General features: G+C 42.5%; 1 protein-coding gene across 14 annotated transcripts in view; it reads left to right on the top strand.

The window, feature by feature from the left end:
- Window positions 1–24,599, top strand: part of CAMK2G (calcium/calmodulin dependent protein kinase II gamma) — a 121,131-nt gene that overhangs the window by 67,175 nt on the left and 29,357 nt on the right. For 13 of the 14 annotated variants that reach the window (XM_068139833.1, XM_068139836.1, XM_068139837.1 and 10 more), the window contains 9 exons: window positions 3,911–3,965; window positions 4,553–4,618; window positions 7,446–7,518; window positions 10,592–10,694; window positions 11,556–11,639; window positions 12,502–12,596; window positions 15,056–15,178; window positions 17,235–17,318; window positions 17,975–18,017. In XM_068139833.1, coding sequence (XP_067995934.1) covers window positions 3,911–3,965; window positions 4,553–4,618; window positions 7,446–7,518; window positions 10,592–10,694; window positions 11,556–11,639; window positions 12,502–12,596; window positions 15,056–15,178; window positions 17,235–17,318; window positions 17,975–18,017 — 726 coding nt within the window. Of the gene's footprint in view, window positions 1–3,910; window positions 3,966–4,552; window positions 4,619–5,077; window positions 5,156–7,445; window positions 7,519–10,591; window positions 10,695–11,555; window positions 11,640–12,501; window positions 12,597–15,055; window positions 15,179–17,234; window positions 17,319–17,974; window positions 18,018–24,599 lie in introns of those variants that run through there. The other variant, XM_068139846.1, reaches the window with a different exon arrangement.

Genomic DNA, 24,599 nt, shown 5'->3' with positions numbered 1-24,599 from the left:
ATGCACTTAAAATTGGAGGGAGCAGTCTCTCATTATGCTTGGTGGAATACCACTACAGTACCAGCTTCAGGACTGTATATGAAGAAAGCTAGGCTTTTTTGTGTCTTGCTGAAAACATTGTTTTGCCAAGATGATGTACTGAAACCACTGCTTATTTCTCCCAGAGTGTTTGTGCTTCTTGGAGATATCACCCAAGTCGTGATGCATACTTTGTTGACTGACCAGCTGGTACTATTGCAGAAGATGTTTCTACCTAGCAGTCTGTAACTGATTCTGCTCCTTTGGAGACCATTTGTTCTGCCATGTCTTACTAGTGCTGTGGGTTTTAATTTTTTTATTTCTGAAGTTATCTGTAGGACTTCACAGACTACAAAATTTGTTGTGCCCCTGTTCTTTCTATGGTTGGGACTTTTTTCTGTGCTCCGACTAAAACCTTGGATAAAGTCTTTCGCCATATCCCATAACTGATTTAGTGCTTTGTTGCCTGACTTGCTTCTGTTTTCTTTCTCTCTCCCCTCTCCTCATGTTCATGCTAACCATTGTAGTAAGTGCTCTACCATCAGAGTCCCTGTGTTATGAGTGTTTGGCTGGGAAGCAAATAGGGTTAGAATTGCGCTTCCTGCATGACAGAATCAGTTAACAGAAATAATGTACCTCATGTTCTGGTGCATAGAGCGATACCAGGTTCCTTGGCAAGTACTGGACTCTTTTGAATAGTTTGATCCTTGGAAGACCCTATGTTTTTGTTGTGCAAGTTCCCTGTTGCTGCAATTTAAGACTCTCTTTGTGATGTGTCAATTTGTCTACCCTGCCGCGCTAGACAGACGTCATTGCTCCCCTGATGAGAGGAGAAAAAAAATAGAAGGGTTCTGTAATGTTTTTGAAGAAAAAGCTTAACTGGGTGAGTACTTTTTTTTTTTCCCCTTCTCCATTTTTGTTATGATGGATAGTCATTTTTTGGAAACCTATTACCCTTCACCATCTATGTACAATTACATTTTTCAGCCTCTTGTGCCAACATGTTTGCAGGTATGAGCAGCCTGTGTGGGCTCTGCTCAATGATTTGGTTGATGTTGAACTTGTGGTATTAATGGAGGTCTTAGATGGTGTGTCAGGACTGACAGCCTGTGGAACAAATGGGATCTGCTTTTCATGAGAAACTGTCTGAAACAGAGGATGACCCAGTACATGTGTTCCTGTTACTTGCTCTTGGAACTGGCCATTCAGGAACCTGTGTCCCAGGACATCTTCTAAGCAAAGAGGGGTCTACACTGTCTGGGAAGTGGAGCTATTGGGTGGTATCTGATCTATGTGTATCCTCATGATAAATGTTAATGCAACGTGGATGGTATTTGTCGACCTAAGTGGAGAGGAGACTGAATAAAATTTGAAATGCTTTAATCCTTGATGTGAGTTAAAGGTGGTGGAGATACTTCTGAATATTTGGCATTTCATGGGCTGACTGAATGGTTTTGGAAAAGGCAGGTCATGTCTTTAAGCTGACAGTCCATGGCAGTTAGCCCTGTGTTAGGAGAACATTTTAACTTGAGTGTCAGCTTTGTGAACCAAGGCATCACAGTTGCAAAGTGCAGTATCCTTGCTGGTCAGTAAGGCTCTTGTGGCTTTGCAGGAGGGTAGATAAGCAAAACCTTAGAGTGGAAGGACACTGGGTGCTCTTGCTATTCTGCTACTGGGTCTTGCTTTTGTTTCTTCCCGTCAGTATTGGTATGAAGTAGCTGTGGGCTGGAACTGAAAGTCACAGGAGTTTTGGTATATCCAGACCTTTGCTAATGGTTTTTTATTCCACTCATTGCTGCCCCCCTTCATATTTTAAGCCTGATATGTCAAGCTGTTGCTAATTATTTGTATGAAGGGTGGTGGGACCCACTGTTAGCTTTCCTACAGATTTTCTGTATTTTCTTTTTCTGTTCTACCTTTGCTCCCTGAGCTTTGTTATCTCAGCAGAATAAATCCTGGACAGATTTTTGTTCCAGTGTTGCTCTGGGTGGTCATGAGGAAGCAGCTCCCTTGTTAAGTTAATGACCTGCATCCTGCCTCCAAGGCCTTCTTTTGCTGTGCAGCCTTAGGGTGATGTACAGTGTCAGTATTTATGAATTGTCTCTGTGCTCCTGTCATGGTTCCTCACCTAAGGATGCAAATAGTGTTTTACTGTCCTTGAAGGCTCTTTCTACTGCCTCTGCTAGTCTCTGCCAGCTGAATTGCTACTTCCTTCCCTTTTCATAATGTATTTGACAAAGTTGCTTTCCTCAGGACAAAGAAACAGCACCAATCAGCTCATTTAAATTTTACTTTCTGATGTAATTTGCTGCCTGCATCTTTGCGTCAGACTTTATCATTGACTTTCTCACTTTCACCCGTGTTCTCTGTTCCTTCTTCATGGCCACTGCTCTCAGCCTGCTGATGGCTGTGTCTCCTTCTCTGTCAGGATTTCATTCATGCTACACTCCTCTCTGGTGTTACCTGCAGTGCTCCCTTTCGGGTGCCAGAAAAAGGACAATGTTTTTTTGTGCACACTGAACATCACCAGACGTGACCTTATTAGCACATTCAGCTGTTCTTGGAAGTTTCTTCATCTGTCCATCTTTATAAGGTCTCCTTGCAGACATTGCCTGTGCCCAGGGCCTCAGCTCTTGTTGATGTGCCTGTCTCCTGCATTCACCTTGAATAGTCTTGTGCACTGAAGTGAAAACTGACCTGCACTGGGAATCCAAGTGTCTGTTTCAGCCACTTTCCATCTTGTTTCTAGTCTTCAATGGAAATCTTTTCACCTAGGAAATGCCCTTTTCTCTCTTGCTTTTTGGTAATGCCACCTCTGCCTATTTTTGCCAAGAGTTCAGGAGGCAAGTTTTCTTGTAAAAAACACAAGGCAGTGAAGTTATTACGAAGCCAACTAAAACTGCTTACTTCAATGAAAATATTTTTTGCAGCAAATTATTTGAGGAACATACTTCTTAAAGGTGATGTGTCTCTGTTTTCATGCTGTAGGAACAGCATTTTGCACCTGAAACACCTGCTGTGCTGGTACTCTTAACGGTACTTACTTGTTTGCAGCATTATGCTGGGTGGAGTGCACCTCCCAAACCCCTGCAGTTAGATGCAGTAAAAATGCTAACAAAAGGAAATTGGTCAAGGAACCAGCCTAGAGAGCCTTTAGATAAAGACAGGAAAAATATAGGGAAGTACAAGCAGAAAGAATATGAAAAGTAATAAGTCCTTCTAGGAGAGGTACTGGGAGTAGTCTCTGCACACATGCTACTCAGTTTTGTGAAGGATGCATTAGCAAATGAGAGTTGCAAGGAGAATTAGAGGAGAGCATTGAGAATATTTGCAAGAGCTGTTCCATGTGAGCATGTGCCAGGTGCTAGTTTGAAATGTTCCCAAGATGATGATGGTAGCTGATGTCATGCCTCAATAAAAGGTGCAAACAGATGTCTTGATACTGGCAGACAGAAAATCACAATGTTGGGAAAAGTCAAGACAGGTCACCTGTAATTTATATGGATGAGAATGGAACACAAGGAAGAGAGTCAAAGGTACCATTAAAGTGACAAAGCATGAGATTTTTCTTGTAGGGATGAGAACTGCAGTGCTTGGTCAATACTCGATTACAAGATGTTTCAGTGAGTAAGACTCAGTCTAGCCCCAACTAGAATGAACAGGTCAAAGATGTTTTGATGATGGGGAGGAGTGGATATATGTGAAGGACACCCATCCGATCCTTTGAGAAAATGGAAGAAAACAGGTCACTAAGTGAGCACACAAAGCGAAAGGCATGGGCAGTTAATAGACTGACTGGGTTAAGAAGCTGACTGTGCATTGGTTTGATTTGTGAAGTGCCATATTTGCTACATGCTCTGTAAATCTCCATTTCTTGATTATGTTTTTGCAGTGCGGCTCCATGACAGTATTTCAGAAGAAGGTTTCCATTACCTCGTCTTTGATCTGTAAGTGTTTTGCTTTGGCTTTGGTGCTTCACCAGTGATACAAGCACATGGATTGTTGACTAAAAGTGGAATAAAAAGCACCTGCATTATTATAATTCTCCCTTTCTATTTTGAGACCTGTAAATACCTCTCACCATTACACCAAAAATCTATTGACTCTGTAGTAGGGAATGGACTAGGAAGACTCATGGCAGCGAGTGTAACCATGGGTTGGCAAAGGTTGGCTATCCTGTGTAGGGATACTGCTTGACTTTTGTCTCTGAGGCAGCCTGGAGAGGATCACAGGAGGGGTGTTCTGTCAAAGCTTAATTAATGTGTACTAAGGTCTGTAAAGGTGCATGGGCCACACGGTGCCCAGTGTGTCAACAGTGTTTTGTACCCTGCTCGTGAAATGGCAGTTCAAGGGGTCAGTCAAGATATACCAGTGCTGGTGTCCTGGTGATGGAACTCTGCCCTGTCTCCCCTATGCCACAAGTACACACACAGACTGGGGGAAAGGCTCCAGATGAGTGGCCACATAGATTCCACCAAACCTTAAGATAGGCTTGCATGGACTCTGTAACACCCCTTATTCTTTTGTACTCCAGGGTTACTGGTGGGGAGCTCTTTGAAGATATTGTTGCCAGAGAATACTACAGTGAAGCAGATGCCAGGTAAGATTGCTTCCAGACCCTTCTGTCTGTGTGCCGCGTGTGTTGGCAAATAGGATGAGTTTCCTGACTGCTGTTCTGTGCATGGCTTTGTTCTGACAGTCTTGCTCTCTGTCTGGAAAAAATAATTCCCCTTTCTGTTGTTAGCATAAACTATTGTCACCAGTCAGGCTGACTCACCACAGCTGTAGCCATTGCCACTTACAGGGCTACAGCTGCTTCTTTGCCACTGGCAGATGCTGTGCTCTTTGGTAGGAGACTCATTGCTGGCAGCTTTGTCTGTGTGGTCTTTCTAGTGGGTGGTAACAACTTGACCTTAGTGAGCAAATATGAGGGAGAGCTGTCCTGTGGCTTAGAGAGTGCTGCCTGCTTGGCCTTTGCTGTCCCCTACTAGGAATTCCAGTGATGTGCAATTGCTGTTAGACAGACTCATTACATTTGTGTTTACAGGACAGGGGGAGAGAGGGCTTTGGAGGCTAATATTTCTGTGGAACCTTTCTCTGAATATCTGATGGTCGACAGTGAGAAAAGGCACAATAGGTTAGAGCAACATTTCATATTAAAAACATTTAGCTGGTTGGGGGGGGGTGTTGGGGTTTTGGTGGGGATTTTTGTTTTGTTTTTGTCTGAGTGTACCCTCTCTCTCCCATGTATGAGTTTACTGAAGTGGCCTGTGCTTGTCCCTTTCCTGTTTATGCAGGGTGGGTGTTTTGCACAGCAATGGTGTTCTCTGAACCATCCATCTGCTGGACATGTAGCATTTGGAATCAGAGATGGGATTAGGGAGCTCCTGTTCTGTTTTAGCAGGGCCTGAGAGTAGTCTGATGGTGACATTTCTTCCTTGCTTATTTTGCACTGTGTTCTTACTCCATCCCGACACTTTCTCTTGCAAGAATTTGAAGCACTTTGAGAGGAGAGGGATATGAGGGGTTAGTGGGTGCTGCTGCAGGGTGAGCCTTGGAGGTGCAGTACTGTGAGGAAGATCATAGTGAATGGAGTGGAGGGAATAAAAGAACATGAACTGGTGTTTAGTGTAGCTTGTGGATCCTATGGGCTCTTATTTGCTTTCCCTTTGGTGTGCTTACAGCCTCTGCCTACTGGCTGTTGCGTGATGCTTTCAAATGAGGCATTGCACTGCATGCTGTGCTGTGGGGTGTATGCTGATGGGGAAGGCTGATGTTCTCATCTCTGATGGAGCTCCTGACAGAGCAGTCTGAGAGCCCTGTAAATCTTTTTGGTGGAATGTATGGATGCTGTAGGCGCAGCATCTCACGCAGATCTGCAGCCACTCAACCGGTCTGCCTTGAAACTGGGAAGTTTTGAGATTATCAATCATAATTTTTCCCCCTTTTCCTCTTGCTGGTACCTGTTTCCCGAAATGGTCGAGAGCTGGCAGAGACCAACAGTGCTCAGGAAAATTACAGCAAGGTTAGGGGTAAAGAAGAACTGTCTGTTGCTCTGTCTGTGAGCCTTCCTCAGGGTGCACAGCCCTCTGACTGTCAGACGGCCAGGTCTCGCAGTGCCCACAGCATGACAGAATGAAACTCCTCCCTTTCTCTCCCCTTGCAGAGCTGAATTCCAGAGCAGGCTGGGAGAGCAAGGGAGTGAGGTCTGTGCCAACCCACTGCACTTGGCTCGCCTGGGACACCTCACACTTTTGCCATTTTTGGCCAGAAAATCTCTGTTGCTCAGACTCAGCTCTGTTCTAATTATACATTTTTGTTTTGGGAGCGGGGAGATATTCATGGACTCCGACTCTGACGATTGTACTGCCAGCTCTGAAGGGGTGGGGGTAGCAAACACATAGTGCTGCATCATCTTCTCTTCCTTCCCTCACCCTCTTCCCATCTTTTCCAGTAGCCAGTTTCCCTTCCCTCAAATTTTTCACTGATTTCAAATTTGCTCCCCTGAGATGTGTAGCATTTGGTTAGTGGCCTGACTGACCAAATGTAATTAGGATACGGACCTGTGAGTTGCTCACATCTGGGTACTCACAGCCCAGCTACAGCTGTCAAAATCCCTGCTCTTTTCCACATACACCCTGGGGAGATGATTAAATGTTTAGCAGAAGATATGTTTTCAACCAGAAATCCCACCCATGGGTGTGTTGTGCTGTCCTTATGCAACAGGTGTAAATAACATCTTGCTTTTGCCCCTGTGGTTACAAAAGTGAGAGTGGCAGAGAGATACATGGCACTTTCCATGAGCTGGGGGAGTGAAGCACTCTGTGCTTAACAGGGAATGAGTCTGCTTTTCACATTACTAAACTCTTAAGTGGGATCTGTACTTAAAAGGCACCCAGCAAGCGGGTGTGTATGTGTATGCGAAGCGCTTGAGATGCTGCTCTGGAAGCCTTGCAAACTGGCAGGTGCCCAGGAATTGTCATCCTGAATTTGCTGGAAGAGGCTGCTCCTCTCTAAAAGTTTATTCTGGACTAGCCCAGCTGAATGTTTCCTGCAGTAACTGGGTTTTGCTTACCCAGTCTCAGCTGCTGTTTGCAGATACTCAAGTGCCTTGATTCTCCTGTGTGGAATAGGCCCTGTTGGCTGAAGCAAGTGAACTTACTGTGATGGTGAGGAAAGGAAGGAGATAATAGTGGGTAGGAGAAAGGCTTTGTGGTTCTGCTGTAGGTGAGGATGTTTAGTTCCCTGTTGCTCAGAGTGTCCAGTTGTGACAGTACTGAGCTGTGGCATCCAATGGGCATGATGAAGGAATTCAGCCTGGGGTTGTGAACTCTTCCCTAAAAGTTAGGGAAATAGCTCTGGAATGAGACGAGATGCCAAGTGTGTGCATGTGCATAACTCTGTGTGTCTCTCCCTTTATCTTGCAGCCACTGTATTCATCAGATACTGGAGAGTGTGAATCACATTCACCAGCATGATATCGTTCACAGGGACTTAAAGGTAATACTTCCTCTGTGACATGGAGGCTGAAGAGAGTAGCCAGGGAATCACTGGAAGAGGCAAGACAGGAGGAGTACCATGTTGCCAGCTGGCAGGGTTCTTTTGTTGTGGGGTTTTTGTATTGGTTTTTGGTTGGTTGGTTTTGTTTTTAACTGGAACAGGGCTCAGGGGTTCACTCCTTCAGAGTTTTCTAAAGGGTGTAATGAACTCCTGAGGAACTTTTCAGTCTTTGTGAAACCTGTCAGCTCTCAGCTTCTCTGAGGCAGCTCCAGGATGGAGTAGTTGTGAACCTTGGAGTGCAGTAGGCTTTCAGATAAAGTTAGTTAGGATTCATTGTAATGAAGGACAATTTTTAGTCTGCCATTGAAGAGATCTCCAGAGACCCCTGGGCAATGTCTGTTCAATCTGCCAGGATGAGTTTGTCTGCATGTGTATTTTTATTCTACACTGTTGCCAAGCACACGCCATTGGGCTGAGGCAGAGATGCACAACACGAATTTTTTGTGGTGTTCCTTCTCTCATCAGTAAAAGTGCTTTTAATTTAAACCCAAAACTGCAAGCTGGTTAAACATGGGGTGAATCAACCACTTGCCACGTTGTAACAGGTTTATAGACTGAGAGCCTTTTGCAGCCTAGTTGCTTGAACTCCTGTCCCACCCAGTGGGAGCTGGGCAGGCTCCAGAAAGAAAAAGTTTCTGCGGGAAAGTCTGTCTGCCCTGCAGCCCTTTCTGTCTAAAGTGGGAATGGTTATGGCCACCAGTGGTCTAGTTAAATTAATGCAGAATGACACCTGCCACTAGTGTTGGTTTTGGTTTATTATACAATGCATAAAGGAAGAAGTACAAACATATTTTGCAGAGAGCAAGGTAGAAGCATATTGCAGGCTTGATGGAAGTGTTTCCCCAGTGTTTTGATCTAATGGACTATTGTTAACCCTTAGCATTTCTGGCAAACCCCCATGCAACACCTTCGGCCTTTTGATTCTGAGTGCTCTGAAAAGATGCAAGTGATATACTACAGAATAACTACTCTGGATTAGAACTGACACCTGCTCTCAAGAAAGTAACTCCAAGAGGCACTACTGCCTCAAATTAGGGCATGTATGAAAATCAGTAGTGTTTTCCAGTACAGAATGGTCTGAGTCTTCCTTTGCATCCTATATAATCTGAACTTCCCCAGCTCTGTATGTGTGAAAATTGTGACCTTGTTTAGACTTATCAGTTGCTAGACACTCCTTACTGTAGTTGATTTTCTTCTGTTGCTGTCTCTGATTCACCAAAACTATGCAGGCCTGTAGACTAGCCATTCCTTTAATCAATGAAAGATCCCATGCTCTTAATTTCATATTTACCTGCTTGCCAAAAGTTTGGCCTTCAAGATCAGTGTGTGGTAATTGCAGGGCTTGCTTCAAGTGAAGTTTTCTTGTTTGCACCTTCCTCTCATAAGCCTGTCTTTTGGCTGACATGCTTTTAAAGAGCTGCCCATAGGGACCATAAGATATTAGGGAATGCATTCACATCCTTACCAGAAAGTATGTGCAACCTGAGATAATCCATATGTTGGCAAACACACATGGATAAGCACCATGTGTTTTTATCTGTATTTTAGGGTATTTTTACCTGTATTTTTTAAACACATACTGCTTAGCTATTGCAGCCTTGGCTTAAATGTCACTGTTTCTTAGTCAAGACAAACCTAGATGTGATCTGAAATAGAGATTTTCAAAAGACTTGAGTGGCCTTTCGTTTTAGGGACTTGCTTACAATGGTGAATTTTCATCACTGTAGCTAGAGTTAACACAATCTCTTCTACTTCCCATAAGTGAAAAGGAAGTGTCATCCAGATGTGTTGAGACACAAGTCCCCTTCTTTCCATGCTGCCTATGGCAAGGAATGTGATGGGCAAGGCTGTTCTTTCATTTAAAGCAGAACCAAGGCACATGCCCAGTACTTTGAGGCAGGAGCGAAGCATCTTGTCCCCATCAGGCAGATAGAGGGTTGTCATGTACTGGAACTGGTGAGCAGGCTGCAAAAAAGACCCATCAGGTTTGTGAAACTGAGACAGAATCCTGTCCTGGATTTTTAGGCTTCCGTCTTGGTGGGTTAAAAAAAATTCAAAAAATCAAATTGGTATGAATTGCAAAAATGATTAGAAGTGGGTAGGGCAAGAAAGTACATTTGTCTTGCCTGTCTGCAAGTTGGGTTTCCTGCAGATCTGAAATAGCCACCACATTAAAAGCTTCAGAAAGGTCCCATGTAACTAGCTGCTCTGTTGCTTCAAAGGAAGCTGCTGACTATCAGTCCAGTTTTTTGAGTTGTGTTAAATGTTCTGCTGAAGGTCTCTGCTGGAATGCAGCAGAAGTATGATTCAAGTGAGATTCATGTGAAGGACAAAAGTCTGTCTTTCTTCCCTGATGTGTGGCTGTTGATCCTATAGGTGATGCAGCAGTAGTAAGACAGCATATTTTACACTGCTGTGAATATGTAACATAAAAAAACAGCTTACACGAACACTCACTGCTGTGCTGCTTATGTCAGTAGGAGGCTGAGGCTTTTTCTGTAAGGGATGAAAGCTATGGCCTATCCAGATGATGCCTTCCCACATTACAGTGCAGTATTTGGCAGCCCTTATTAGCATCATATTTACTTTTCTAGTGCCTTGGGGACTGTGTAATGTTCATGGGGAGAAACGTCACTGCAGATTCTATCTAATGCATCTTCTCCCCTCCTTCCCTTCCCCATCAATTACTCTCTGCAGGGATGACAGAAACAAATTTTGGGTACTGTGCTGCAGGAACTGTACTGCCAGTGCCCTCTGGTGTCAGCATATAATGTGTGGGCTGGGTTGGGAGAGTCTGTGTCATGTTTGTGTTAGACTTGAGGGTTTTCTGCTGTTCTCGATCAAAGCCATTTGTTGCTGTTGCTCTGTCTTCACTTGAATACCCTTAGTGCACACCTGCTAAATTCAGTCAGCAGATTGAATTGATTTAATCATGTGGATACTGAGATTGGAGGCTTTAATGCGGATGTCAGTCTTTCATTCTTACTCTCTTTTCTTACTTTCTTCGCCCCAGCCTGAGAATTTACTACTGGCAAGTAAATGTAAGGGTGCTGCTGTCAAACTGGCTGACTTCGGACTGGCTATAGAAGTCCAGGGAGAGCAGCAGGCCTGGTTTGGTAAGAGTATTTTAGCTTTCCCACTTTTGCTTCCCCCTTTTTTGGTGGTTGGTTAAGTTGCACCCCTTCCTCCCAGAGGAGTTTCTCTCAGCTCTTACAGCACAATTGGATGTATTTGGCATTGCTGCTTCCTTTCCAAATATCTCAGCCGCTGGGTACTTGGGCATGATTCTGTGTGCAATAGAGGAAACAATAAGATAAGTAAAGACAGAAAAAAATTACTGTGTATTTCTCTGGTTTTCTTCTGAATTTACAGTAGATGCTAGTGTCAGATAAATGCAGCTGCTATGTTTAGACCCTGATCTGAATTTTCCTACTGCACAAGTGTAGACATCTGGAATTTTGTTTGGTCTTTTTACAGAAATGGATTTGACGTGGCCTTTCTCAGGCACATTTGGATCTGGCCTTATCTTTGTTTAGCTAAAACATTATTAGAAATGAGACCTTCTCAGGCTAAACATCAGCTCTGAGACTCTGCAGTGCTGTGGAGATTCTGTAAAGACTTCTCCTGGTCTGCCCACATCATTGACAATCGGTTATGTCGCATCTGTGTCTTGTGTTTTCAAACTCCAAGCCATTATATGTAACAATGACAGAAGGCCGGGCATATGAGTTTGTGTCCATCTGGTTGACACAGTCCCTCTTTCTTTTCTGTTTTTCCTGCAATACACAGACACTTGATCCCCTCTGACTTGTTTTTTTTTTTTTCTCTTGGTTTACCAAGAGGTAGCTCTAGCAAATACAAGATGAAGGGTGGGAAATAGGTTTTGGAACTTGGTTCCTACTAGTAGATTTTGTGATGTGGCAAGATACCTGCTGCTTGGCTACTGAAAGTACTTCATGTCTTCTGTTTCCTGGCAGGGTTTGCTGGCACTCCAGGTTACCTCTCCCCTGAAGTCTTAAGAAAAGATCCTTATGGAAAACCAGTGGATATATGGGCATGTGGTAAGATTCTGTCAAAATGTTTTACACTTAAAGAGCAGTGTTTCACGTGGAATAGCAATTCCCTATAACCTCTTGCTGGGAGGGTGTGCAGTGCTCCTTATTGGGTGGAGAGATGAAAGCACACTTGAGAATAAGCACCTTGTGTAGATGGAGTGAATACTGGAGCCTGAACTCACTTGATTCTGGCTCCTAATTGCTTCCTCAGGACATCTATCAAATGTTTGAGACTGAAGAGATAGGACCTGTTTATGCTTTACAGAATCAGTTGTTCAGATAACTGTAGCAATTTCCTATTATACTAACTGTGTAGAAGATGAAATACTCAAGAGGGCTGATTTTTCTTTATAAAAGGGGAAAAAATGAAGTGTAAGTGTATCTGGGACTGATAAGTTTTAAGATATGTGATATCAGTGTTGCCTGATATGGACTAAATGGTTCTCCACAGGCTGGGAGTATTAGCTTTATCAGTGTCATTTTTGTTCCAGGAACATGCACAGTAAGCATCTAAAAATGTAGTCTTTCCTAAAAAGTCCCTTTTTGCCGAGCAACTCAAGGGCATGTAGCGACTAGGAGTTGTGGCTCACCAGCCATGATAGCCAGAAGAGGGCTGAAGGACATCATACATCTTGTTCTAGTTCCTGTCAGCTGGTGTTAAGAACTGAATGGAAAGTGCCAGGTTGAGGTTCAGCAGAGGGTGAGGTTTTTGTAGTATGTTTCGGGGCCTTGAAAGGCTAAATATTGTGTAAAATGGAAATCGATAGCAATCGCTGTCTTGGGGACTGTCAGGTGGGAAGAAAAAGGGGCTGAAGGAATAATTGGCATATTAGCCTAACCATAGTGTATCTGTGTCTCTCCCTCCCAGGAGTGATTCTGTACATATTACTAGTGGGGTACCCTCCCTTTTGGGATGAAGATCAGCACAAACTGTATCAGCAGATCAAAGCCGGAGCCTATGACGTAAGGGCACTTTCTTGCTGAGTACTTGCATGGGTGTAGAAGCCATCCAAAACATGACACTATCTTACTTGGTGTCCAGCAGCAGGCCCCAAGCTACTGTGCAAAATGATGTTCACACACCTCATTGTCTTCACTGCCTGGAATATAGTCCTGCTTGGGGTGACTGAAAGGGTATATGGAAAGCATCACAGTGGACACCATGATGTTACTGGTTGTTAGGGAAATGCAGGTGGTGGAAATGTTGTCCTCTAGTGCATTACCACAAAGTGCTGCAGGTATAGTCAATGCTCACTCTTTCAAGGAAGTTTAGGAAAGAATGAAGGAGCCTGTTTTTATCAAGGCCTAAATAAAAATACATGGAAGGATTCTGTATACTAACAACATAAATTATCGTGTCTGGTCTCCTCAGTGCCATAGTGGAATTTTTTCAAGCCATGGAAAATGTGGAGCCCAGTGAAAAGGCTGAATGGAAGGAGCATTTGGAGGTGTGGCTTTGTGGTGTGGATCATTGTGGTGGGTTGGAGGCTCTGTTAAAAAGCCAGGCGGTTTGTGAAACACTTCTCAGAGCTTAGCAAAACCGAGGTGTAAAAAGTAGTGCCTGAAGGAGAGAATTAGCAAGGAGGTTAGTACTGGGGAGAAGATGGTGTAAAATGTGGTTCAGGTACCACAGCTTGAATGTTTGACATAAATCCTTCTGTTTAAGGAGAGGCTTGGGAGGAAAGGAAGAACTCCTGGAAATCACAGTACATAGCCTGTGGGCATGAATACCAAGAGGAAGTTGGGGAGCTCATTTGTAGGCTGTCTTGTGGTTTGCATTAAAAAAAGAGAGAAAAAAAAAGTGTGAGGTTTCTGCTGGACCTCACCTCAATTATCTCCCAGCTTCTGTGCCTAAGATCATGACAGTGATTGTTACTGTTGAGAACAAAGATCTGCCTAACTCTGTGTCCTGGCTCAGTGGCTTCCTGAATGAAAGTGATGTCTTTGTACTTGATAGCCTTAAATAGACTTGTGTTCTTCTCTTGCCTTCCTGCCCCTGATGTTTCTGTGTTGCTTGTTCTTTGAACTGGTATTGTGCTAATTGTGTCGAAGGGGATTTTCAAAACACTTCAGGGGTTAAATGTCTAACTCCATCTATATGTCTTGATGAGTAAAGTGCCTGATGTTTCCTATCGAGCTGGCTTTGAGATTCCTCTCCTGGTTTGCCTGGTAGAAAGCAGCTCAAGTTTTACTGGCATGCTTGCCCCTGGTGTCGTTACCCCATCTCTTAGGGGCCTGTATGCACTGGTCTCTTGTCCTCTCTTGAGGAAGCAGCAACTGTGAAGTGGACTTTGTGCAGTTGGATGGGAGTTTTGCAAGGCATTGTAGAATTCAGATGGGGGGGAAGGTGTCCTGGCTTAAACGCTCAGTATGATGATTTTTGAGTAGTCTCTTGCAGTGTTTGCAGAACAAATTGTATAATGCCTTGCTGATGTCTGAGAATGTAGGAATAAGATTATATGCAAATGAAATATGGTGGGTGCATTTCTATGGCCCAGCTGAGCAAAGCACAAAATGCAGGAGAAAGCAAATGGGATTATCTGTTTGTAAATAATGTGGTACTCTAAGGAAATGTTCTCAGGCTAGATTGGTCTTTCCCCCCTGTTTGAAGACAGCAGACACATTTATCTTTGCATTCTCAAGTTCACCTGTATTGGTATAGCAGATTCATAGGAGTGGGACATACTGCATTTAATCTCAGTATGCTGTTTTCTATACCACATGCAAACACCTGAAGGATGTTGTAAATATTTCATCTTTATCATTACTGGAATTATAGGAGAGAGCAGGTACCCCTTATGGATGATCAGCTGAAATACTTGAGATTCTTTTATTTCTATGCTTCTGTGTTCCTGTCCTCTATAACATCTCTCTTGCTCCCCAGGTAATTACTTCTGGTATGGTACATGCTTGCTAACAACTTGCTGGTGGGTTGTTACTCCTAAGTGACTGGTATTGTTCCAGGATATTGTGCTTTATTGTGGGGACAGTAGACCTGACCGGGTGTTCTCTGTGAGTGGTTTTCACTTTCATGAGATTTTGCTATAGCTCAGAGTGATTTTGCATATGCTGTTACACTGTTACAGCTTTTTAGCATGCTGGAGGAAGAACAAGTAACTCAGTTAAAACCATCTGTGACTTTACTTTTTTGAGTATAAAAGAAATTCAAAGGTCTAAGTGATTCCTGAAAGGCTTTTGTCTGGTGACTTGTACAGGTGTGTCCTATTATCTGGTACCATTCATTATGCTGGATTCTGTATGATTTTGTTCATTGTGGATCTTCACAAAACTTGATAGGTTGTGCAAATACCTTAGCCCTGCTATCAAAAGGGCAAAAGCTGGAATTCGGCTGTGTAGGAGGGAGAATATCTTCTAGTAGATGATATTTTCAATTCATCATCTGTTCCTTCTTCCTCTTTCAGTTCCCATCACCAGAGTGGGACACTGTGACTCCTGAAGCAAAGAATTTGATCAACCAGATGCTGACAATAAACCCAGCAAAGCGCATCACAGCTGATCAGGCTCTCAAACATCCATGGGTCTGCGTAAGTGTTTTCCTCTATTACAGACTGATTTCTGGTTTACTCTGAACTGACATGTCAAGAAGACTTAGCTGCAGAGGAAAAATAATTTAAATATTTCAAGTTGTGGGGTTTTATTGGAGGCTGACCTTCAACAGGCTGACTTTGTTATGCTGTGGTACTTCCATTGCTACTGTAGAAGGAAAAAAACCTCATTCTTCCAGAAGTTCTGTGAAGTTTCTGGGTTTCATGACATCTCCTCTTCCAATCCATATCATCCTAAAATGTCAGGTGGAGTTTGTCATTGGACAAAATACTCCAGGATTATTTTGTTCTTCATCTCTATTCCAGTTTATTGCATTGCATCTTTGTGATGTTGCGACATCTGTCCTTTGCTGCAGTTTAACTGGCTGTAAACCTGAAATCAGCAAAAAAAATTTTGATCTTCTGTGTATTTAGTTTCTGCCTTGCCAGATCCCACACAGAAGTATTCTTCATCTTTGGCCAAGTTGGCAAGGAAATCCCAGAATGCAGCTGTAAGTGGTCATATGGAAGAGCAGTAGTAGTGCATTTTTTTTGTCTCTGCAGGAGGAAATAGTTTCACCTAAATCTGCTTCTGCTTTCTAGAATGTCTGTTTCCTTGCTTAGTTGTTCTTGAGAAATTATGGAGTTATTTCCTGCCACAAAGCAAATAATTAGCAATTTAAACTTACCTGCATGAACATCTGTGTAACAAGAATGTTGTCTGCTGTAAAATGATGCAGGCTTCTTGGAAGTCAAAACTTCACACTAGCTGAGACTTCATATCTCTTTTCCTCCCCCACCCCCTTGCACACCTGCAATCAATAGCAGTTGCTGTGTATCTAACTGTTGTCCCAGTGCCTGTAACCAAAGCTGTATGTATTGCAATAACTCACTCTCTGTGGCAACATAGTATAGAGAAGAAGCTTTCCTGAGTTATGGGGAGTTTGATTTCACTTCACAGCCATTTCACCCTCTCACCCAAACTGCCCCCAGCTGACTCAGTTTTTTCTACTTAGTCTGCAGTTTCTATGTGTGCAATATAAGTTTCCTTCTTCTGGAGATGTATTGCTGCTCTCAAGTAAATCTGGTAGGAAATCTTAAAAGTGTATCTGAGACACTGAGTTTTCTTAGCATCACTAAATTTCTCAAGTATGTGTTCTAAAATACATTTCCTGACTCTTGTAGGTCCACACTGAACAACTGAACATTGCTGTCACTCCTAATGAGGCTGCATGAGCAGTGGCCACCAAAGTTGTCAGAGGACAGTTAGTAATTCACCCACTGTCCTTGTAAAGGGAATTTAGGCTTGTGGCTCTATGCAAGAGGAGACACTATTTTGGCACTAGTCTCTGATTTCCTCATGTCCTCAAAATGCCTGGCAGTATCAATCTCTGTTTTCCTCATGTGCTCTCAATGACTAACAACACTTCTGGGATGTTCTCTTTTTGCAGCTGATGGAATCCCAGTCTATTGTGGGTGATATGTGTGCATCACTAGCTACAAGTTATGCTCAGGGTTTTACACTGGCACAATGAACTATATGATCTTTCCTCTTACGCAGTGAATATCAATTTCTGCAAAACTGTTGCTCATCTGTTGAGGCCTCTGCTAGTCAAGCACTTAAATTGAGAGAATTGCTGTGACTGAGAGGGCTACCACTCACTAGTATTCACCTATGGCTTTGAACTTCCCCTTAGAACTGTATGTAATGCAACCCAGATCTTTTATGTTGTACTTCTAGCTCAGGCCCCCGTGGGTATGCTTGTTCATCTTGCTGTCTTGATCCATTTGTGTGGCTGAGAGGCAGAGAGCATTGACTCTCACCTGTACCTAAGTCATAGAGTTTTCTGGGCACAGTCCTGTAATAGCCAGCCTTGACTTAACATGTCTTGCCATATTGGGAAATACTTAAGTTTTGAACTAGCTGCAGTATTTTGCAGCTGTACAGTGGTGAGTAGCTTTGCCATGCATCTCATGGTTGTGTGCAAGTGGAGTAAACTCTCCTAGCTGATTTGATTAGGGATGTTCTTGATCTTTTGCTGTTCCTTTTTTTCAGCAACGATCCACTGTTGCTTCAATGATGCACAGGCAGGAGACTGTGGAATGCTTGAGAAAGTTCAATGCTAGAAGGAAGCTAAAGGTAAGTATGTTAGTTTGACTTAAATTTTAAATCACTGATTTTGGGGTTAATACCTTCCTGGCAACATTATTTATTCTTTTTGCTTTCTTTTTATGATTAGCTCACTAATGTTAGTGAAGTACCTTATGTGGTACTCCGGTACAGGGGGCTAAAGTAGTGTTGAGGATAACTTCTTTTTCTAGAGCTGTAAGTTTCCCAGGAGTTTTCTGCTATATAATCATTGTTATTTTCTTCAAGAGAGTTGAAGTAGAGCAACTAATTCTTAAATCCTGGGACTTTTAGCTCTTATCAGTCTTGTCTCCCAGAAACAGCATATCAGTTGCTTGTAGCTGGGGCAAAGCCTCTGGTTTGTGTATGAAGGCTCAAAAATAGGACTATGACTCTATAATGATTCTCTTGTGTCTAAGCATAATTCTTAGTCCCAGTTTAGGTTTCCTAAGCTATCTTGCCTGAGTTCTAGCAGCTGCTCTAGAAGGGCAGGACTCCAAGGAGTCCCATGTCAGGCCCAGCATTCACATGTGGGAATCCTGGATACACTAGGACTTACTAAGGTAGCACTGGGATACCTCTGCTTTGGTACCAGATGTATGAGTAAGACCAGCCCCCTCCTGAGGTTAGTAACGCTGTCTGTTAACTCTGCTTTCTCTTCCTCACAGGGTGCAATCCTCACAACAATGCTTGTATCTCGGAATTTTTCAGGTAAATTCTTGTTGTTCCAAATCCTTCCTTGGTTTGGTTTTGTTTTGTGTGAGTGTTTTGGGGTTGAGTAGAGGGATGGTAATGTTCTCACAGTTCATTGTGATGTACTGGTTGTTACTTTGGTTTGGCTAGTGACAAGTGTGAAATAGGAAATTATTTGTCTGGGGAGAAGGACATGGTGCTGTAGTCTGGTAGAAAACAGAAATAAAGTCAGCTGCCACAGTTTTCTTATGATATTTTGACTTATTATTTTTGAGGAATTATAGGTGGCATTTGTTAGCTTTCTCATCTGACACCAGGAATCAAGAACTCTTACTAGGTAGCAATGCTTTCTTTAGACCTGAGGAAGGGACACAGGGCAAGTCAAAATATTGGTGAAGTTACAGGGACAGGAGCTATTTGGGTATTGTATCACTCTGACTCATCAAAAGTGGGTCTGAAGTATTTAGCTATTAGAGTTTTCCTTCTTGGCATCTCAGAAGTGGTTTTCATCCTTTCAAGCTTAATAACTGATTGTCTGGCTCCCACCCAACTGCATTACATAGTGCGCTTACTGAAAATGCAAATCTCAACATGCAAATCATTGCTTTTTGGAAGATGATTGTCTTGGCTCAGCACATCTAGGTGATGCAGTCTTATCTGTGCTCATTTCCATTAGGCTGGAACACCTCCCTATGCAAGTGCTTTTGATTCATGGGATTGTTTGCTTTCTTTGCCATTTTTCTTTCTCTTTTAAAAAGAGCAGTCATTGAATGCATCAGCCAGATTTTTATTGCACCTGACTTACAGTTACTTACAAGTGGGAGTCTGCTCTATGATTTATAACTGATGATGAATGAAATGGAAGTGCATTAATTTCATGTGGCCATTTACTAATGGTGGATACCAATATTTACTTTCTGGGTGATGTTACATTAAACTTCTAATAGGAACGAAAACTCCTATGAAATAATCATTCCAGCATTCAAAGTATACATTCATGTATATATTTTTTGTGATATCAAGATGGCATTTTTGTTCTTATTTATTGTTTAAAAAATAATTAATGAAGTGTGTGAAATCAAGCTACAATTAAGAGACCACCTCCAGGAACTTCAGAACTGTTTTCCCTTGGTTCTTGCTTTCTGATGAACCTGTGCCAATATGCCAGGACTACTTGTGTCTACAGCGATTTCTCTTTACTGCATTTCTGACAGTTTGGCCTGAAAGGGACAGAATAACTTCCTTCATTCACCTGTTCTGGGATTGTGTTATTGCAGGATTTAAAAATTGCACATTATTTTCTGAGAATGATTCTGCAGTAACTGAGGAGCTATGGCACAGTGACTGGGCTTCTGCAGGCCTGTAGAAAACTTAACAATTTCTTGGGCTGGTGTGAACTGTTTTTGGTCTATTGTGCTGGGTTGAGGCAGCCCCCTTCCCCACCCCTGGCAACAATAAACACTCAGACAAATGGATTGCAAAAGTGATGGAAAGTTTAAATAGAAAGCAGTGAACTCTTACAGAAAAGCAAAAGCAGAGTGACAAAGAAAAATCCCAAAGCAGACCCAGAGAGACCCCATCCCCACCTGAGGGTACACCCGAGACCCTCAGGGCTCCTTCTTCCCCCTCCCATTGCTAGGCTAGTCTCAGCTGGCCAGATCTGAGACTGCCCATCCCCCCGTGGCCTTGGGCCTAGCCAGGCCCAAAGCCAGGAGACATCTCCCCAGTTACCGGCTGACGGAGGAGGAAGAAAAGAGAGAGTGCTAGACTCCGCACCAGATCTTATAGTGGTGCAAAGGATTGTGGTATGAAATACTACATAATTTCCTGTGTCCACCCCTGGGCTGGACTTCTGGACACAGGAAGTAAACATTGCAGGGGGGCACCCAGCTCAAACTGTAACATCTATTCACAGAGGTAGTTTTAATGTCATCTAATTGATGATTCCAAAGTAGCCCAAGAGTTAATTTTTTATATTTTCTTTTAATAGCAGTTTTAGATTAGCTTTTAGTCTGCAAATGTTGTCACTTCTAATGAAGCTGCAGAAGTACCTGGGTAAGAAAATCTCCTGTGATCCAGATTTTGAGTACATGAAATGCCTAGAGAATGGTTCTCCTTAATGGTGTGGGACCTATACATCCACTTATTCTTGAGGAGAAAGAGGCTTGTTCTGTTCATTCTTCTCTGTCTCAAGGGCTAAAGCTGCTGGATCTGCTTCAGTTAACAGCTAAAGAAAAGGAAATCCTAGTTGGCCCATAGTGAGCACAGAGTTCTCAGTGTCACTGAATTCTGCTTTGATTATAAGCTGTGCTCCCAGGTAATATTGGCTCTGAAATACTGTCCAGAAAGAAATGTTGCAAATTAGATGCAAAGCATTTGTAGCCTCTGTGTAGTAGTAGAGAGTTCAGGTACTCTTGTTTTCTTTTCAGGACTATGTGTAATATGAGCTTGACTTTTTATTAGTAGTATTAAATTTACTTAGTTTTTTTAATTGCTGCAGCTGAGATACACCAATTTTCTGGAATTGAAGAGTAAAGGCATGCTAAATGAATTTGATAAGTCTGTGTGGGAACTTTTGGGTTGAGCTGAGACTTCTGCTATCATGATAGACAGAACATTTATCTGTGCTTGTAAAGTTCTGAAATAGTACTTGTTTCTTTCCCTGAAGACCTTAAGGAGTTTTTGTTTTCTTTAATTTGTTGACACTGTCTCCTGGGTCTCTAAAAGCCCCATTTCCAGCAGACAGGCAGCTAGATTCATGAAGAGAAAAGCTTCTTCCTGTCTGGGGATAAGATCTTCTAAAAGCTTCTTCACAGATGTTTTGAGCCAAGAGGAAAGTGAAGGCTCATGTGACTGTGGTATCAATTAATTAGGCATGATAGTACTATCTGCAGGAAATACGAGAAGCCTTCTTTAATCCCGTTGTCATTGTTATCTCCTCTGCCACACTTCTTGTAATCTGGAGTTCCTTCATTTGACAGTGTGGTTTCAGCTTGTGATAAATTATATGCTTAAAGAGTCTGTAGCACTACTCTTTTCCTACAAAAAATTTCCATACTTCTTATAGAGACCAATTTAAAAAAAAGTTCTGTTCTGAGCTCTCTCTTGCTTGCTAGGTGCCTTTTGCTCCAGGTCAGTTCCTACAATTTAGTATTAGCTGGTTGTGATTCTTTTGAAAAGATTATCTCGGGTCAGCTGTAGGCTATTTGTTAGAGACAGATACCATTGCACTCCATTCAGGAGAAGCCAGGAAACAGATCTGGTTATAAAGGGTTTGTAGCTTTTGTCCATGCTCTGGTAAGTATTCACTTAGCGGCAGGAGAGAACATTACAACCTAAACTTCACTGTGGGATCTTTAGAGCCACACTTGGGAATACACAGGATGATTTGACTGCCACTTGTGGCTTTTGATATTCAGATGGTTCAAGAAAACACTGATCATTGCATTCACATAGAGAATACAGAAGTAGCCAGTTTCTTAGATCATATGCAAGAAACTCCTGAATCACCTTCTGAGAAGTAAATACAAATTTACTACTAGGAGAAAGTTGGCAAGATTTTCAGAAGTTCCCAACAGTTACAGTATTTAAGCATTCCTGGACTCATTTATGTAGAGGCCTGTAAGCAGGCCTCCTACAAAATGGGTGAAATGGTGGACAGTATTCATCTTAGAAACAGCTGTCTTCAGAAAGAACCTTTTATCCCTTGGGAATTGTCACTTCTTGCTCAAGTCAGTTTTGTAAGGAAGTGGCAATAGCTGGAATTCATAACGTGGCTTCACACCCTTATTAACTCCAACTTTCTAACTGGATAGGTGAGATTGAGGGAGGCTGGAGGGAGATTCAGGAAGCAGAGTGCTTTCTAAGTATGTAGAGAAGGGCTGAAGATGCCTGTGCATGTCTGGTGTAACCTATGCAGAGTTGGTTTTGAGCTGACTGAAGAGCAAGAAGGAAACACTAAAGTGGTATTGAAGGATTTCAGTGTCCTGTTACACCTGTCTGCCAGGACGGCTTGTGAAACTGATTGTCTTGCTATATTGTGTGTGTATATTTGTGTGCATATGTATGTGTGTGTGTGTGTGTATATATACACACACGCATATATATACTCAGATTGGAATTTGGGTTCTTTCCTTTAGCCAAAGGAAGGTTACAATTGTAAAATTAAAAGTTAAAGTTTGAAGTTTCTGCTGTGCTGTGTTAATTATGTAGATATCTGTTCAGGACCAGAAATTTGTATCACGTGACTCATGTGAACACTAACCTCCTGGTGTGAATCCAGTGATGAAAATATGGAGCTCTGTGGCTTATGCCAGGTGACACTACTGGCTTGTGTATTTCAGGGTTTAGTTTCTGTGAATGCTCCCTTTATTAATCTTTATCTTAAAACCACCGGGGCAAGTCTGGAAGATGGGTTTACATCTTCAAATCCTACCTACTCTTGAAATTCTCCCAAAACTTTGGAAGTATGTGCATAGTGCTAGACGTTGGCTGTGCCTGATGACATGAATTGGGTAGGAAAGAAAGTATCTGCTATGTCTAGGCATCCTATCAATCCAAATCAGGTTGGGCATTTTACCTGCTGTTCTGCCTGGCTCTACCCTGCTCTCTCTGCTTCTTTCAAAAAGTATTTTGAAAAGATTGACTGCTTTTTATGACCCCTTGTCTATCCTGTAGCAGGTCTTTGAACAGAATTGCTCTAGTCTTGCTGAGGAAAAGAAGCCTTCATGGAAACATTCCATTGAGGGTGGAAATGTTAAATGCTCCCTGTCTATTGATCAGATACATTTCTGGAACAGTGGTGTCATTTAGGAGGCAGAGGGAATTAACAGCACAATTAAAATAAAAATAAACTTTACAGCAAAAGAAAGAGTCCACGTTATAGATTCTGCCAGGAAGTTACCCTATTCAAACAGGACATCTATGTATTGGTCTCTCATTTAGTGCATAGTGTTCCTGTGCAATTACTATTGCAACAGATACTTGTAGCAAATCACTGGACAATTTAAGAGGAAGGAGACTGCTGGGACAAACCAGAGTGAGGATAGAAAACACAAGAGAGTAACTCCCCTGTGTTCTGTAAAATTACTTTGCTGTGTTTAAATGGCTGCTTCTAGTGTGACTTCTGCCTGAATAGCCATTGTGGCAGAGAGTTGTCGATCTTTGCTCAGCCTTGTCTTTAATAAATAGATGCTCTTGAAGTTACATTGCATTCATGTGCATTGTTTGTAATGGTAGCCAGAGGTGGTGCTTTGTGTCTGTATACTGACTGTCAGCTTGTGGTGAACCCGAGAAATGACATCAAGTTGAGAATGAGTTAATCTGACTTTCTTTGAACTGAAAATATAAGGATGACAATCTGCAACTCTTTGTGTCACTAGGAATCCTGTGTTGATATGATTTTATTTTCATAAGCAGATCTTAGCAAAGTCCAAAATTCTTCCATATGTAAATGCTTGTCTTTAGAAGGCAGAACTTGACTTGTTTGTTAATCAGACTTAATAAAAGCAACCTCAGTGTTATCCCTGCATCCTAAAAAATACTCTGGAAGCTTAACTAAGATATGACAGCTAGGGACAGGACAAACTTGAGGCAGGCTGAGTGGGATGTACTGTTGATAGCTGGGATAACTGTTGATAGGAGTGGCTTTTTCTCTCAGAAATTCCCTTCTCTACTGCCCACTTTGGCTCCGGTACATCCAGAGTGTCTAGTGTTTATGGCTTATGAGTTCAGCATTGGGAATTTATGGTTTTGCCAGAAGTGTGATCCAGAGCCCAGACTGTTTCCTATGGATGCCAAAACTCAGAAATACAAGCAAAGGAAGGAGTATACAGGCTGTATGCAGGAGAGGGCCTTTCTGTTTCTCTTCAGAGATTAACCAGAGGGCGTCTAGTTAAAATCAAGATCAGAACTGTGCTTTTCAGTTACTGAGTTAGCTGCCCACACCTTTGTGTTGCTTCATTGTAGAGGAACTCTTAACTCACTGAGTAGAGAGAATTTAATCCCTTGAATGTGTAGAGGAAGCAGGAAGAGTGGTGAAAATAAACCACACAACTAGTGTTTTGTGCTTGGAAAACTGCAGAGCATGGATAGCGTACCGTTTCCTGATAAGTAAAGAATCTGCCTTCATGTATCCTTGTGTTTTTCCCCTCCTGCTGTCTCTCTGTTAAGATGTGTGTTTGGGGGTGCTGCTTGGCTTCCAAAATGATTCTTGTTAGAAGTAGTCTTATCTCTTGCTTGCTGCAGAAATTCCACTAGCATCACCTTTAATTTCTGTCTCAGGTACAAGTTGATCTGTGGGTTAATCTGTATATCTCCCTGTTGTCTGAGATGTTTGGAGTCATCTTTGCTTATGAATGTATTTCATGGGGTCTCCAGTTGTCCTTACAAACCACAGCATGATGCATGATCTAAATATGCCACAGAGTGAGTTTCTGCCTGCAGTGCTGGGTTGCTGACAGGCCTGTGAGAGAGCAGTGTGTGCTGTGTAGAGGTACAAACTAGACAGGCAGCTGCACTGCGGAACACATAGCACTGGGCTGCATAGAGAAGCTCTCAGAAGAATTTGCCTTAATACTGTACAATGTGATTTTAGGTGTC

The sequence above is a fragment of the Melanerpes formicivorus genome, unplaced genomic scaffold (genome assembly GCF_026170545.1).
Source record: "Melanerpes formicivorus ecotype bairdi unplaced genomic scaffold, bMelFor1.0.p_v2 SCAF_6, whole genome shotgun sequence".
In the NCBI taxonomy this organism is placed as follows: Eukaryota; Metazoa; Chordata; class Aves; order Piciformes; family Picidae; genus Melanerpes; species Melanerpes formicivorus.
This window is presented reverse-complemented; position numbering and strand designations above follow the sequence as displayed.